This window comes from Notamacropus eugenii, chromosome 2 (assembly GCF_028372415.1).
Source record: "Notamacropus eugenii isolate mMacEug1 chromosome 2, mMacEug1.pri_v2, whole genome shotgun sequence".
In the NCBI taxonomy this organism is placed as follows: domain Eukaryota; kingdom Metazoa; phylum Chordata; class Mammalia; order Diprotodontia; family Macropodidae; genus Notamacropus; species Notamacropus eugenii.
This window is the reverse complement of record NC_092873.1, coordinates 36,075,103-36,089,188: the sequence shown is the minus strand read 5'-3', so window position 1 is coordinate 36,089,188 and position 14,086 is coordinate 36,075,103. Positions and strand designations below refer to the sequence as shown.

The window sequence follows — 14,086 nt, the reverse complement described above, 5'->3', positions numbered from 1 at the left end:
AATACTCCTCTAAAGGTCTCAATAGTTAAGACCTTCTAGGCTAGGACCTCGGCTAGGACATGTAGGGGGAAAGGCCAAGGTTACTACCTGTCACCCAAAGAGGCCGTGTCTATCTTGAGGAAACCAGCACAATTCATGAAGACCTTGGGCCCCATGTGACACATGGTGACCAGCTGGGTCCGGCTCTCTAGGCGTGTATTGTTCTGTTTCAGAATCTAGAGAAAGAGGAGGGAGAAAGACGTTTGGAGTGAGGTTGTGGTCCCTCCTCCCCTCCTCAGCTTCCAAGATTCTGCCCATGAAGATGGCCCACATAACTAGAACCACTCTCATTTAGTTTACATCCCTGATTTCAAAATGAAGGTTCAAGGACATCTCCTAAGAATTATTTTCTGAATAAGCCTGGCCCTTACCTTGAGTAGATGGGTCCCTTTACGTGGCCCCAAGCCACAGACATACTGGATGAGGGCCTGGCTATAGGGGTGGGCAATTGCTCGGTTGACGTCAACACCAACCTCATTGACTCGATTGATGAACTCGCAATACAGAGCATTGAGCAGCTCCTCCTTTACCACATGTTCCTGGAGGATGCCAGAGATAAAGTTATTATATCTTCTCTGCTAGGTCTCCTTATATGCACCACCTCCCACAAAAACCTACCTGTTAGTAAGTCTTATTACCTGCAAGGGGTGAAACTTCAGACAAAGAATATCCTCATCTGTGCTGCACACCTGTGCAAACTCAATCAAGGGGTCCTGGATCCGTCGGGCCAGAGACACTGCCTGCCTCAGGACTGGGGGGTAATCTCTGAACTCTGCCTAGAACCCAAATCACAGGGTCAGCAAAGAGTATCCCAATTGAGACTGAGCCTCTTTTCCTATTCCTGACCAAGAAGCAACAGAACATTTCTGGCTCAGAGAAGTTGCTTTCTTTCTTTTTCCAAAGCTCCAACTCTAAACTCTGCCATTTGAGAAGAAAGCTATGATCCATGAATTTCTGCCTGGGCTAGAAGTGGACCAGATCAAGTGTTTCTCATGTCTTTTGCTTTCCTCTTGACTTGGGAGAATGCTACCTGAGGGATTCTGAGGGATCCTGGGGAATAAAAGATCTTACCTCAGACTTTTTGCTGTTCATATACAGAATGGCCAGCTCATTGTCTACCATCTCCACCCCAATGGACGACAGCTGCTGGCCTTGGTCAAGTTCATGCACAATCCGCTTCACATCTTCAATCAGCATCTGAGCATCTCTGGAGGGACAGAGGGCATGAATTAGGGATGTGCCCAGAGATATTTTACCCTACAGGTCTTTGGATAGATTCTCTAACCAGATTTCATGATCTGGTGAGTTTAAATTTAAAAGAAGTAACTAAGGAAAGCAGAAACGTAGAAGATAAAAATGCAACAGGCCCAGGAGCCAAAAAGTAACAAGGCCCCATGGGTCGGAGTCTCCTCTGCAGCAGCCTGGACCCCCCTTTAGCACTCCCTGGGCATTAAGACCTAAGTGATATAGAGGGGAGATAGGCTTGCCCTAAAAAACACAACTCTGCTCTAAGATGTTTAGGCCCCACATCCACCTTCCTGACTGGCCCACCTGTTCTCGCCTGCAATGGTTACCACATGTGGTTTCTTGTTCAGAAGGAATTTCTTGAGAGTTTCAATGTCCTGAGCCTGGGGAGAAAGAAAGTTGGAGCTGCGTGACCACTGTGGGATTGAGGCAGTTTTCCTCCTTCTTCCCCCACCAGAAGGCACACCAGAGGGCCCTGAGTCCAAGCTCCCAAAGCTTGAAGCAGCTCTTCCTCTTGTGATACTCTTTGTTTTTGCACGACAATTGTTTCTAAAGGTATCCCTGGCCCAAGTATGGACAGCTGGTTCTCTGTACAGTACAGAAAGCTGACTCCCCTCTAACTTGTACTCCCTGGTCCTAGTTTTGGGCTACAGAGTCGCACAATCTATGGCCCTGGTCACATAGTAGCCCCCCAATCCCCCCAGGATCTAAGGGCAGCTTGGGAGGCCCCCTCAACTCCTCCTCAAGCTGAAAAAGTTGGATTTTCTCCCCATCCAGTTGCACTCCATTCTGATTCAGTCCATTTTCATAACAATACAAAGACTTAACATAACAGTACCAAAAAGTCAGAGGACCGGTAGCCCAGTCTATCAGTACCCCCATTTGGTCTGCTCAATGTTGAAGTGACAATTATCTCTAGTGACCAGGGATACTATCCATCTCATATCACATAGCACCTCACCAGCCCAGGGTTGTCCAAGGGAATCTCATGTCAAGGCAGGTTTCCCTCCCTCAGCCCTTTTTCACACCAAAGATGTTCTGAACCCAAATACAGGGCTCTTGGCATTCATCTGCTCAATTTAATCTCGTTCATTTCAAACTGCTGAGATTTTTTTTAAATTGTGACTGTCATCCAACACATCCCTTGAGTAGCCTGTAGAACCTGAGTGTTTGCTTTTAAAGAGGTAATTAACATTTTTCTTTAGGAATAAAGATGAGCCAGCTTTTGTGAAGCTTCACAGTTTACAGTTATTTCCCTCACAGCCCCTGTGTAATATACAGCACCATCAATATCACTCTCATTTTAGGGATAAGGATCCAAGGCCCAGGGTCCTTAAAACAGGACATGCCCCAGGTCCTACAGCTCTTTTGGAAAAGGGCAAGAATTCAAACCCAGACATTCTCCAGAGCCAGCAGCATTCCCCTGAGCCCTGGTGACCTTTAAACTGTTTCAATCAAACTGAAGGATGCTATCAAGATAAAGGAGAGGCTGTGGCAAACCAGTAGAATCCAAGATACTTCTCCTTGGAGAAATAGATGTTAAGAGGACTGAAGAACTGGGGAGGGGAAGCCCAGTGCTCTGGGGCCGTACGCACACTTCTGATTTTTTCATCATTGCCTCCCTGCTTCAGGGACAAGATGACTTCAGGTGTTGCAAGGCCCAAGCTCAACAAGGAAGAGGTTTGACAACTGGCTGCAAATGCACTTTTTACAACTAATAACTTAAATGTCATGAGAAGCCCTGGGAAGAGCCAGGGGCCCAAAGAGCAGTAAGAGGTCCTCCCTCTCCCTGGGATCATCACTTACTTTTTTTTCCCGCTCTTCTTCCCTCCATGCAGTCCTCCGTTTGGTAAAGTGAGGCAGCCGTAGGAAATCTGTTACTTCTCCCTCTCCATTGACTAAGGCACAGAACACAGGGTGATCTCTGGCAGAAAGAGGGGAGCCTTATGACCCACTGCGGAGCATGAGGGGATGCTTTAAAGGCACGGAATTCAGTCGGGAAGGGAGGTGGGGGCAGGTACCTGGCAGAGGAGAAGGCGATCCCCAGGACTCGGATGCCTTTCCCTTGGTTCTCATCCATAAAGTCATCATCTTCTTCTACCTGCTGGTCAGGTCGGTAGGGAGCCACTTTCAGCCAGTTGTACAGTTTCCTGCTACAAGCCTGGGAGGGAAAGAGGGCACCATGGTGGACTAATAAGGACAGACCTGTGCATGGCACTGAACCAGCTGCTGCAGATGGACACAGCCCCTTAATCTAAGACAAGGGACAGTGCAGTAAGGCCATGCAGATACAGAAAGCCACACAATGGCAAAACAATCAACAGTTAGCCTGGGGAACACTGAGGTCAATCAGCAGTGAGAGAGAGTCTGAGGCAGGTCTTCCCAAGCCTTGCTCCCCAATGACTCAAATAACAACTTCAGGGACCATCTGGTTCGACCACTTTCTTTTACAGATGAGGAAATGAATCAATGCAGAATCATCCAGCTTCTCCTTTGGCCCCAAAGCAGACTCACAAGACATGGGAGCACCAACCACAGCTCCCGCTCCTCTCACAGAACATATAGTAAGAGCATGGCCAGTGGATTGCCCTCACCTTAATGACGAACTCTTTGGCCTCAGCCAGCAGCTTGTTCTTGAGCTCTTTGGCCATCTGCACATAGAGGAACTGCTGCAGGGCCCGCTCAATGGCCATGGTCCGCTGCCGGTTCCATTCCTGTACTTGGTGGCTGAACTCATCTCGGTAGTAGAACTGCTTGATCTCTTCAAAGTATGTCTGGTCACTGCCATAGCTGGAGGATGAAAAGCAGGGCTTTAGTGGGAAAAGTGAACTACTGAGAATGCTCCAGTGGGCCTGGGTAGCCCAAGGACTGCCCCATCCCTCTAAAGAAGGGGATCCTTCTCGTCCTCATGTTGAACCTTTACCCTCATGTGTCCCATCGCCATTTGTCTCCCCCACTCTGCCTAGGACACACCAGGGGCTGGCCTCACCCCTCAACTCCCTTCATGTCAATGCTGATATCAATGGTGAGCAGTCCTTCCTCTTCAGCCAGGCAGGTCTTGAGGAACTGATCATCTCTAAGCTCTTTCACAGGCTTATTCTTCAGGTATTTGAAAGAATAGGCATAATGGGCCTCATCCACATCCTACACGGAACAGAAAACACTGTCAGACCTTTAGGGGTTTACCGGAGGCCCAGGACAAATGTCCTTTCCATTTTTTCAGACTACAGATTGAGACCTCCAACCATTACTATGCCAGGTGGCTTAGTTAAAACTAAAGTAAAGAAAGACCCTCTGTGCAGTACAAGCCCATGCTGGTGGTCTCTTGACCATGGCCCTTGGGACTGAAATTGTTCAAGCAGTACACCTGTGATGCTTGGGATCAGAGCAGCAGTCAGGACTCTTGGCCTGCTCACCTTCTTCCCCTTCTTGGTGGGAGTGATGTTAACTTTAGCCCTCTCCTGGAAGGTCTGTCGAAGCACCTGACGGACAAGGGGCTCCCGGGCAATCTGCAGGGCCACCATGTAGCGAGCACCCTCTAGCACCGCCTCTGGGGTAGGGAACTGACTGTGAGAAGAGAGGGTTACAAGGAGAGACCCAGTCAGTACCAGCACCCTGATGCCCTGCCTGGCTGACCTCATAATCTTAGCCTCGCTCATTACTTGATTTACAGAGGAGGAATTGAGGGTTTGGAAAGGCTGGGTGATCTGCCTGAAGTTCTGAAGGCACTTCTAGAATCCAGATACCCGATTTCAAAGTCAGTGTAGTTTTCACTGTTCCACTAGTGTTCTTCCTCCCCCCCAAACAGAGCCCCTTCCTCTGCACCCACCTGCACACATAGTCTTTTGCCAGCTCCAGAGGCTCAGCAGGAAACTGCTCTGTTTCATGCCGCTGGTAACTGTCCCGGAGGTTCTCCCCAAACTGTTCTGGGGTAAGCCCAAACTTCTTGGCCAAGCCATCTAAAGAAAAGGGGGAGGACTAAGTGGGTAAGATATCACCTAGATAAGAAAATCCATTTTGCTTCTTCAGAATCTGGTGGGGAGGTCCCTGAGTCAGATAACCTCACAGAAAGCAAAGACAGCCTGCTCTCCACACAGCAGCATAAGGAGGAAGAGATGGCTCTAACCTAGGCCGGCACTCTGACAGATGGTGTACATGTCTCTGCGGGAGGCCTGCTTGAGTTCTGGGCCCTTCTGTTCATCCTCTACTTCTTCCCCTTCGCCTGTCAAGAGGAGACATTTGGGCCATCAGCACTCAGCCCCCAAATCCTATTTATTGTTTTTCTGTCTTCGAGGGGGAGGAGAGCCAATCCCATGGAGGGCCCTCCCTGGCCTGGGCCTTACCTTCCTCCTCGTCTCCATCCTCCCGGGTGCGCTTTAACTTCTTGCGACTGGCCTTGGCAGCATTCTGCATCTTTGGGATATCACGCCCATAGTAGAGTAAGAAGTGGTTATAGACATCTTTCAGCTCATCCATCGACTGCACATCTTTCAATCTGGAAGGTCCAAGAGCCAGAGGGTCATACCTGAGAGCAACACCTATGCCAAGGAGGAGGATGCAGGGGGTCATCTGGGGATGGGAGCTGTAGACTCTACCTTTCCATATCTGTGGTGTCCAATGCCCTGATGCCATCAGCCAGGGGCTTGTCTGGGTCAGCAGATATCTGTTCATACTGATAGGCCTGCATCTTCTCAAAAAGACGAGTCAGATTCTCTTTTCTGATCTTTAACTGTGTCCACTAAATGAGAAGAGGACAAGAGTCAGTCCCCTAACTTCTATGGCTCAGCCCAAGGCTCCACATGCTTAGGAGCCTTGCTGCTCACTGGGGACCAGGCCAAGGTGTGTCCAACAGGGAAGTGGGAGTGGCTCATCCTGTCTCTGCTCTTAGGGGAGAGGTAGACATACCTTTTCATCCCACTGCCACACCCTCCATAGGTCATTTATGTGCAGCTCAGGTTCTACATACTCCTTTCTGTAGAAGGCGATGAAAGGTACCTATGCAAGCAAGAAGACAGCACAGACTATCACCCCTGGGACAGTTACTGGAAGGCTGAGCAGGTCTGAGTGGATCTACCACACTGATGCTACCTTTAAATGTTCTCTCCCTTGGGGAAAGCGTAAGACACAGCCAGGATCAGTTCTGCTATTTACCACAAGCACCTTAAAATGAGACTGAGAGTCCTACCTGCCTTGGAGGCATGGGAAGCCAAGCCCTCCCTCCCCCTTCGACTAATGGAGCTGTCAGTCAGTAGGCCAAAGGGTACTAGAACCCATGAGAGTACCTCAAAATGCTGATTTCGGATGAAGCCCAGGGCCTCTTTGATCTTCTGGATAGTGCTGGGGCCTTTACGACTGAAGCTGCTCACTGGTTGCCCACGGTCCAGGTAATCAGAGCTTTCCTGGCATGGGGAAAAACAGAAAACCAATGAATGATGGTCTTATTCTGGAGAGAGTCTGAGCTCACTTTATGGAGGGAGGAGCCAGCCCACTGAATTTATTTCAACAAAGCAGAATACACATAACAGGTGCTTAAAGAAAGCTCATCTGGAGATGACACACTTGCCCCTCCATCTAAAAATTTCAATAGTCCCTCCCCCCAGTCCTAATCTCTCTCTCTCTCTCTCTCACACACACACACACACACACACACACACACACACACACACACACACACACACACACACACACACACATGCACACGCACGCGCGCGCTCTACTACCCACCCCCTGCACCTGACCCTGAAGTCACTGGTTTATGCCAGAGCCCAAGGGGGAAGACCTACCAAACTTAGCCAGTCTTCCTGCTGGGCTAGTACCTGCAGTGAAATGGTGGGCGTTGCAAAGGCATTTCTATAGATCCAGTCGGCTTCTTCTTCCAGCTCATCATCCTCAGCTGCCTTGACAGGGATGGAACGTAACTGGGAAAGAGATGAGTAATGCTGAAACTGTGCTCAATAAAGCTCACTGATGACTGACCACTATTCCCGTCCTTCAAAGGGTGGTACCACCTTTGGGTCACTCACTGCTAAGAACTGGGTTCTCTCTCTCCATCTTGCTCTGCCGGTCACCCTTGGGGGGATAGGTCACCTATCCACTCAGGATCAGATTCTCTGCTTACATTCCCAAATACACCCACATGGGCAGAGTGACATGGCCTCCTCGTTGGAGGATGGCCTGGCTGAGTGGTGCTCACCTGGAACCTCTCTGGCAGGTCAGTGGCCCGGATCTCGTTATCCTGGTCTGTCAGGTGGCTGCTCTCCAATTCGCTGGGTTCATACATCTCGAAAATGCTCCGCCGGCTAACCCGCTTCTTGGCAGTCTTTTTGGGGCGCACACGAATCTCGCCTTCAGCTTCATCATCCTCGTACTCGTAGTCTTCCTCCAGCTCCTCGTCATACTCGTTGTACTTCTCAAACTCATCATAGTCGAAGTCCACCCCAAAGATCTCCTGGGCCTCCTGCAGGGCCCTGTGAGCAAGAGAAGGAGAAAAAGTCACACTCCCTCACATTCCTTTATTGTGATCCAAGGGTACTAGGAAGCCTAGGAGGGGAAGGACAAACAAATGATCCTGAGGTGTAGCTATGGACAAAAATGGGCCTATCAAAGGATAGCAGATAGTCCAGTCACCTGCCAAGACTAAGGCTTCACATGTACATGGGAATTCAGAGCTTGCTCACAGTGGTCAGTCTTTGCTAAAGCCCTACTGGATTCCTCCTTCCCTTAAAGGGAAGGCTACTTAAGGCAAGGATCCCACCTTGCCGGAACATTGCCTAGCTGCCCATGTTCAATGACCACTCGCTTTCTCATAGTCTTTTCCAAACTCTATGGCATCACTTACGCATCTGTGTAGCCTGGAAGTTTTTTCCTCCATTTGGGCTTCTTAAGAGGCTGTCCATCATCATCCACTATGAAGTCGTCGATATCTGAGCATGAAGAGATGTGTAAGCCCTCTCCCCGTGGGCATACCCAGGGTTAGAGAGGTCAGTGACTTGAGAGCCCCTGGAGATGGGGAATCTCAACCTCCTAAGAAAACCATTTCACATGCAAAAGCTGTCTGTCCTGTTCTGAGGCTTTTTTGGATCAACAGAAAAATGGAGCAGGTCCCCGTGAATTTCAAGAGAAGAGAGGATTTGGTAACAAACCCAAAAAACCTTAGAATCTCTTTGCCATCTCCTGCCATCAGTGGCACAATTCTGGGAGGAACTCAAAGATACTTATTTCCTCAGAAGGAGATTCTTTTGGGTAACTCCAGCAGTGGGGAGTTTTGTGACAAGCACAAGTACTGTGATGATGGCCTCATCGTGAATAATACCTAGCAGCCTGTCATCCCCTTCACTATTGCTAACCAGAAAAACAAGATTCACTTGAAACTATCCTGTCAAAGGAACCAGACTCCTTGACTCAGGCCACCTACCTGACTCTTCATCCTCTTCCTCCTCCTCCTCTGGTGCAGCCATGGGGGCCTCCACAGCCTCCTGTCCCTCTTCTCCTTCACCATCTTGAAAGATTTCCTCAGCAATGGCTTCTTTCTCATGCTCCTCCTTTCCATATTCTTCCTCCTCATCATCCTCATCATCTGACATCTTCCGGACACGCCTGAACTTTTGCTGAGGGTAGAGGGGCCGCCATTGTTAGAGTGTCTGGGGTCTGGCATGAGGATGCTTCTCTTTCTCCCTCCCTCCATTCATATACTAAGTGTTAGGGAGGAACAATGATGTTCTGTGGCATCTCTCTTTTGACCTTTCCGCCCTTGACTCACAAGATTCACAGTACCAAGGGTTTCTGAGACTTTTTTATCAATCGGGGGCCCAGCACTGGGAAACTGAGGCCAGCCCATCTCAATGCCTTATATGGCTCTTTTCATAGCTTGTGGCTTAATAGTACCTGGGCCCAGCCCCACGCCTTCAGGATGCTAAGTACATTTTTGTTCTCCTCTGAAGGAACAAGAGTTAGATAGGGGGAAACGAATTCTACCTTTGCTCTTCTTCTAGCAATTCTAAGAACATGCATGCTTTCTTACCCGTTTGACTTTGACACCCAAGTTCTCCTCGATAAGGTCAAAGTCATCATCTTCCAGGCGGTCATCAAAAGCTGCTGGGAGAGAACGGCAGGGTTCCTGTCAAGGTCAGGCACATCCCCCTCCTCCCTACTATCTCCCCTACTCTGCCTCTAACCCTCTACTTACTGCGCTTCCGCTTTTTGTGTCCCACGTCATCCTCTGAGTCTCCAGAGTCGCTGGCCTCATCTTCTTCTTCCTCCTCTTCATCATCATCATCATTGATGAAGCCTTTCAAGTTCCCCTGTTCATCCTGGTCATCCAGGTTCTCCTCCTCCTCCTCCTCATCTGTAACAGATGTGTTTGTTACTCACCACAAATAAAAAGAATGTGTCTGCTACTTGACAGCTTGTCTGCAAGAGTGAGGATTTGGGAGGAAGAAAACAATCCCAGTGAAACAATGCTGCTCTTTTTGTTTCATTGTAGAAAATGGACAAAAACATCCTTGTTCCCTAATAAACAGGATTTAGAAAAGGGTCTTCTCATTGAGTCTACTCTTCTTGTCCTAAGTGAGAGCACTCCTATGCTAGGGCTCAGTATCATTCCAGCCCTTTAAAACTCCAAGGGAAGAGAAGGAGCTGACCTCTTTGGGAAGGAGTCTTGCCTGCACAGGTATCCCATTTAAATCCTCTTCTCACAAGTTTTCATATCCTTACCACATAAGACAACCTTGTTTTGAACCCAAAGCATACACCACACAATTTTCCCCGACTCTCCCCAAAGCCTTGCTATGATTCTAAGCTAGCCAGTTTTATGGGATCACATTCTGCCTGGCTCTACCAAAGGCCCAACCAACCAGATGAGAATGAGTGGGGGACAAGCAGAAACCCTGTGAGGTCTTTCACCAAAGAGAATGGCCTCCAATACAGGCATCTGTCTGCAGTGACCTTGTGCTCACACTCACTCACCATCCTCTTCTTCCTCCACAAACTTCTTGGTGACCCGAGGCACCACCTCTCCTTCATCATTGTACTCTTCCTCCGATTCTTCTGCCTCACTCTCCACAAAATCAGACATGGCGGCTGCTGCTCACGGAATGCTTCAAGGAGATCTGAGGAAGAGATGTAGGGCTAAGAACCAAGGATTCTCCTTTCCTGAAGTCTTCTTACACTGCTAGGAGGGCAAAAGCAGAACCCAAGACTTGACAGTCTTAGAAGTTGTTTTCAACCTGATTCTCTACCAAAATAAACTCTTTCCCAGATGTAGACAAGTTGCCATGAACTCCCATTTCTCCTATTTTCCTTTATTTTGGATTTCTAGCTCTACCTCCTTTCTGGCCCAGATAACTTTCACTGCCATCATGCCAAATGCCCCCTAATTCCTTTAGGAATATGCCTCAGAATAGTCAGGGTTATGGTCTAAGGACTCCCATCTCACAGATGGACCTCAGCTCCCTTCCCTGTAAAATGATAGGGTTCAATTAGCTCTCTTGATGGTTCCTTCAGGTTCAATCTCTGTAAACTGAGATGCCCTGTCTGTTGTAATCTTAGCTCTCACTCCTCCTTACAGGAGCCTTCTCCTCCAACAAGATTAGTCTTTTTAGTGTCCCCTGAGCATTTCATGCATGTGTTCCCCAAATCCCTTCGGACCTATCCAAGGCCTACCTTCCACTGAAGTCTCCCCTTACCACTGCACACCACAATGATCTCTCTCTTCTGAGTCCCTAAAACACTTGCTGCCTCTGTCACTTCTTCAGAAACAGTGATGGAAGGCCTCCTATCCATGGTGTGTTTCCTACACTAGGCCACTAGACAAGGTACAGGGAAACACTACATAGCCTTTGCTCCTCTCCTCAGAAACTGAAATATTATAGAGCAGAGAAGACATGAACGCACAGAGGCAATAACAATTAACATATGGGAGGTGCATAAAACAGGCAAAAAGTACTGAGAGTTCCGATGCAGGAAAGATTACTATAAATCAGAGAGGACAGATGAGATCATGGAGGTGAAACTCTGGGTCAAGTTAGGGCAGAATTCACAGAAAAGGATGTATGTGAACTGGACTTGAAAGGACAGCAAAGGTTTTCTTACAGGTAGGATTTTAACAGGCAAGGAGGGGAGGCCATTTTATGCACAAGGGAATATGGGAATATGTAAGGGCCAGAGGGAGGAAGGTACAGGTGTTCACAGTAGCTGGTGCCAAGGACAAACAGAGGAAGGTTTCTGAATGCCAAGCTAGGATTCTGGGCTTTATTTGGCAGGGAATGGGGAACTGTGGAAGATTCTGTGCACAAGAACAATTAATCAGGCAGTTGTTGAGGAATTCAAAGGGCCTGGGGGTTAGGGAGGGAGGCAGACTCACCTCCTCCATTACTGCCTATACTAGACCAAGCACAGTGGGGACAGTGTCTAATAATCCTCAGCACTAGCACAGTGCTGTTGTCACAGTAGGTGCTCAACAAAATCTAGCATTACAAACAAATCCAGTTCTATGTTCTTTATTTTATTATCATCAGGAAGCCCTGGGGCACCAAAGTAACATCCACTAGTTAGCTAACTAGCCAACTTTGATCTGTACCCATACCAGGTGGTCAAGGTAAGGGCCTTAAAACACATTCCCCTCTGCCCCACAATTTTCCTTCTGTTTCCTGGAAGCATAACAACAGGGAAATAAAAGCCAAAGCCTGGCCCTATGGCCCTAGTTTCTCAGTGGAGGTGGCCCTCAAATTCAAGTTCAAGCTCAATCTCAGAAATGATCTCTGAAGTGCTAACAACTGTCATCCCACAGAGAAGAACCGTTCTAAGACTGTTAAGGGCTTTCCAATCAACAAAAACATTGGAAATCTGACCTCTTCACCTGCAAGACTGATTACATGAAAAATCAGTATTGTGGACATCACTGTGTGTTATCACCATATAACACTACAACTTCAAAGAATCAAAAGCACAGCTGATGCAAAGCACAGCGAAAGCACACAGAAGATGGCCGCTGGCTATGTGTAGCATACACACAATTTCTGCACACACATAAAAGTTATCATCAAAGTAATCTATGACCAGAAAAGGACGTAACCTAGTCCTAAGGTAAGAGCAAGGGCTAACAGATGGACAGGTCAAGTACTGCACTGTGACCCAAGGAGACTGGAAAGATTTTGACAGTGGCCTCCAGAGCACCAGAGGGCAGTGGATAGAGGGCTCAGCCTGGAGTCAGAAAGACTCCTCTTCCTGAATTCAAATGTGGCCTCAGACTCTTAGTAGCTGTGTGACCCCAGGCAAATCATTTAACCCTGTCTGCCTCAGTTTCTTCACCTAAAATGAGCTGGAGAAGGAAAAAGCAAACCATTCTACTACCTCTGCCAAGAACGTGCTAATTGAGATCACAGAGTCAGAAATGACTGGAAAACGACAGACTAACAAGTCCAGCATGCTAAGTAACTCTTCTGTGCAGGCTCAAAGACAGAGATCAGGGTGGCTTGCCCTGAACACTGCTGGAAGGAGTAGTCAAACTGACTAGATCATGGATCCATCAAAATATGGAAGTATCAAAGGGCTTGGAGGGAGGTTCAGACCAAACATAGTACGTTCTGAAGGGCTAAGCTGGTAAAACTGACATAAAGAAAGTGTATACTTTTAGTGGGACAGAGGAAAGAGGCAGAGACGCAGCCTGATGCCTAGGGCCTCTTTTAGCCAGAGCTCCAAGGCTCCCAGCAAGCTGTTTTGTTTTGTTTTGTTTTTTTTCTTGACAGGCCTTGCTCTGGGGCCTCCCACATCATTCCTTTCTGTCCAGCTAAAACACCTGTTTTCAACTGCTCTTAAAGCTCAAGTCACCTGGCTGTGGTGTTGCCAATACTGGGTACTGCGCAACTTCTCCCAACCACATTTGAGGTTACTAATTCTAACTTCCTCCCTGCTCTCCCTCAGCACAGAATCGCACCATTAAAAATAGTTTTGGATATGACAGCCTCCCTCCCCACAGGCTACTCCTCTTGGGCCCATCAACCCACAGAGCCTACCTCTGAACACTCAGTATTTCACAGATTTCAGTTGCTGGCAGACCAGATCTAGACACGTGGTGGTTGTAGTCTAGAGGTACATAACCACCTTTCCAAGCAATTATATACTCTCCCCAGAGATGGCATGGCAGAATAGAAAGAATAGTGGACTGGAGTTGGGAAGAGTTGGGTTTGAACCCAATTTTCAACACTTACTAGCCATGTTATGCTGGGTAAGTCACTACCTCTTTTAACCAAAATTTTCTCTTCTGTGAAACAGAAAAAACCGCCTCCAGCACTTCCCTCAAACTCTGTGGTGAGGATCAAATGAGACTTTTTATCAATGTGGAAAGAGCTATTAGTCCTTGTTCTCCTCCAGGTGAGCAATGAAGTCCACCTCCCAGAATCTAGGGTGCCCTACTAAGGGGAGGGAGGGGAGAGGGAGGAGACTCCTAGCTCTGTAATGGCCAAGGCCATTCTTTTCCAGTTCACCAGGAACAACACCCACATCCACAGACCCAAAGAAGGGACTGCTGGAAGGGTCCATTCTTCCTCAAACAGAGCCTAGGGGAACAAAGAGCTATCACAGAGCCCCTGTGCTGGTGGAATTTTCCTCATGGTCAGGGTATGTGAGGGAAATGTGCAACAGAAACAGGCAGAGGGTGTCTGGGAGGCAGCAGTTGAACAAGAACCGATGGTGGTTACCATGGCATCCCTGGGAAGGCAGGAAGGGAAAGGGAGCTCAGATCACGGTGCCAGGGGAGGCTCACAGCTGCTCCTTCCCCATAACCTGAGGCACTGAGGAGGCAATT

At 48.3% G+C, this 14,086-nt stretch overlaps 1 protein-coding gene across 4 annotated transcripts in view; it reads right to left on the bottom strand.

Annotated features, from left to right (window-relative positions):
* Nucleotides 1-14,086, bottom strand: part of SUPT6H (SPT6 homolog, histone chaperone and transcription elongation factor) — a 32,309-nt gene that overhangs the window by 11,781 nt on the left and 6,442 nt on the right. The window contains exons 2-24 of one of the 4 annotated variants that reach the window (XM_072639779.1): nt 10,249-10,391; nt 9,470-9,628; nt 9,305-9,378; nt 8,699-8,891; nt 8,123-8,207; nt 7,478-7,751; nt 7,068-7,202; nt 6,567-6,683; nt 6,190-6,279; nt 5,880-6,022; nt 5,628-5,779; nt 5,411-5,506; nt 5,114-5,243; nt 4,701-4,851; nt 4,274-4,428; nt 3,879-4,074; nt 3,306-3,445; nt 3,091-3,208; nt 1,591-1,667; nt 1,111-1,246; nt 678-815; nt 411-578; nt 88-215 (exon numbers count right to left, since the gene is read on the bottom strand). In XM_072639779.1, coding sequence (XP_072495880.1) covers nt 88-215; nt 411-578; nt 678-815; nt 1,111-1,246; nt 1,591-1,667; nt 3,091-3,208; nt 3,306-3,445; nt 3,879-4,074; nt 4,274-4,428; nt 4,701-4,851; nt 5,114-5,243; nt 5,411-5,506; nt 5,628-5,779; nt 5,880-6,022; nt 6,190-6,279; nt 6,567-6,683; nt 7,068-7,202; nt 7,478-7,751; nt 8,123-8,207; nt 8,699-8,891; nt 9,305-9,378; nt 9,470-9,628; nt 10,249-10,357 — 3,164 coding nt within the window. In that variant the 5' untranslated portion in view covers nt 10,358-10,391. The remainder of the gene's footprint in view (nt 1-87; nt 216-410; nt 579-677; nt 816-1,110; nt 1,247-1,590; nt 1,668-3,090; nt 3,209-3,305; nt 3,446-3,878; nt 4,075-4,273; nt 4,429-4,700; nt 4,852-5,113; nt 5,244-5,410; nt 5,507-5,627; nt 5,780-5,879; nt 6,023-6,189; nt 6,280-6,566; nt 6,684-7,067; nt 7,203-7,477; nt 7,752-8,122; nt 8,208-8,698; nt 8,892-9,304; nt 9,379-9,469; nt 9,629-10,248; nt 10,392-14,086) is intronic. The other 3 variants (XM_072639781.1, XM_072639780.1, XM_072639782.1) reach the window with 3 other exon arrangements.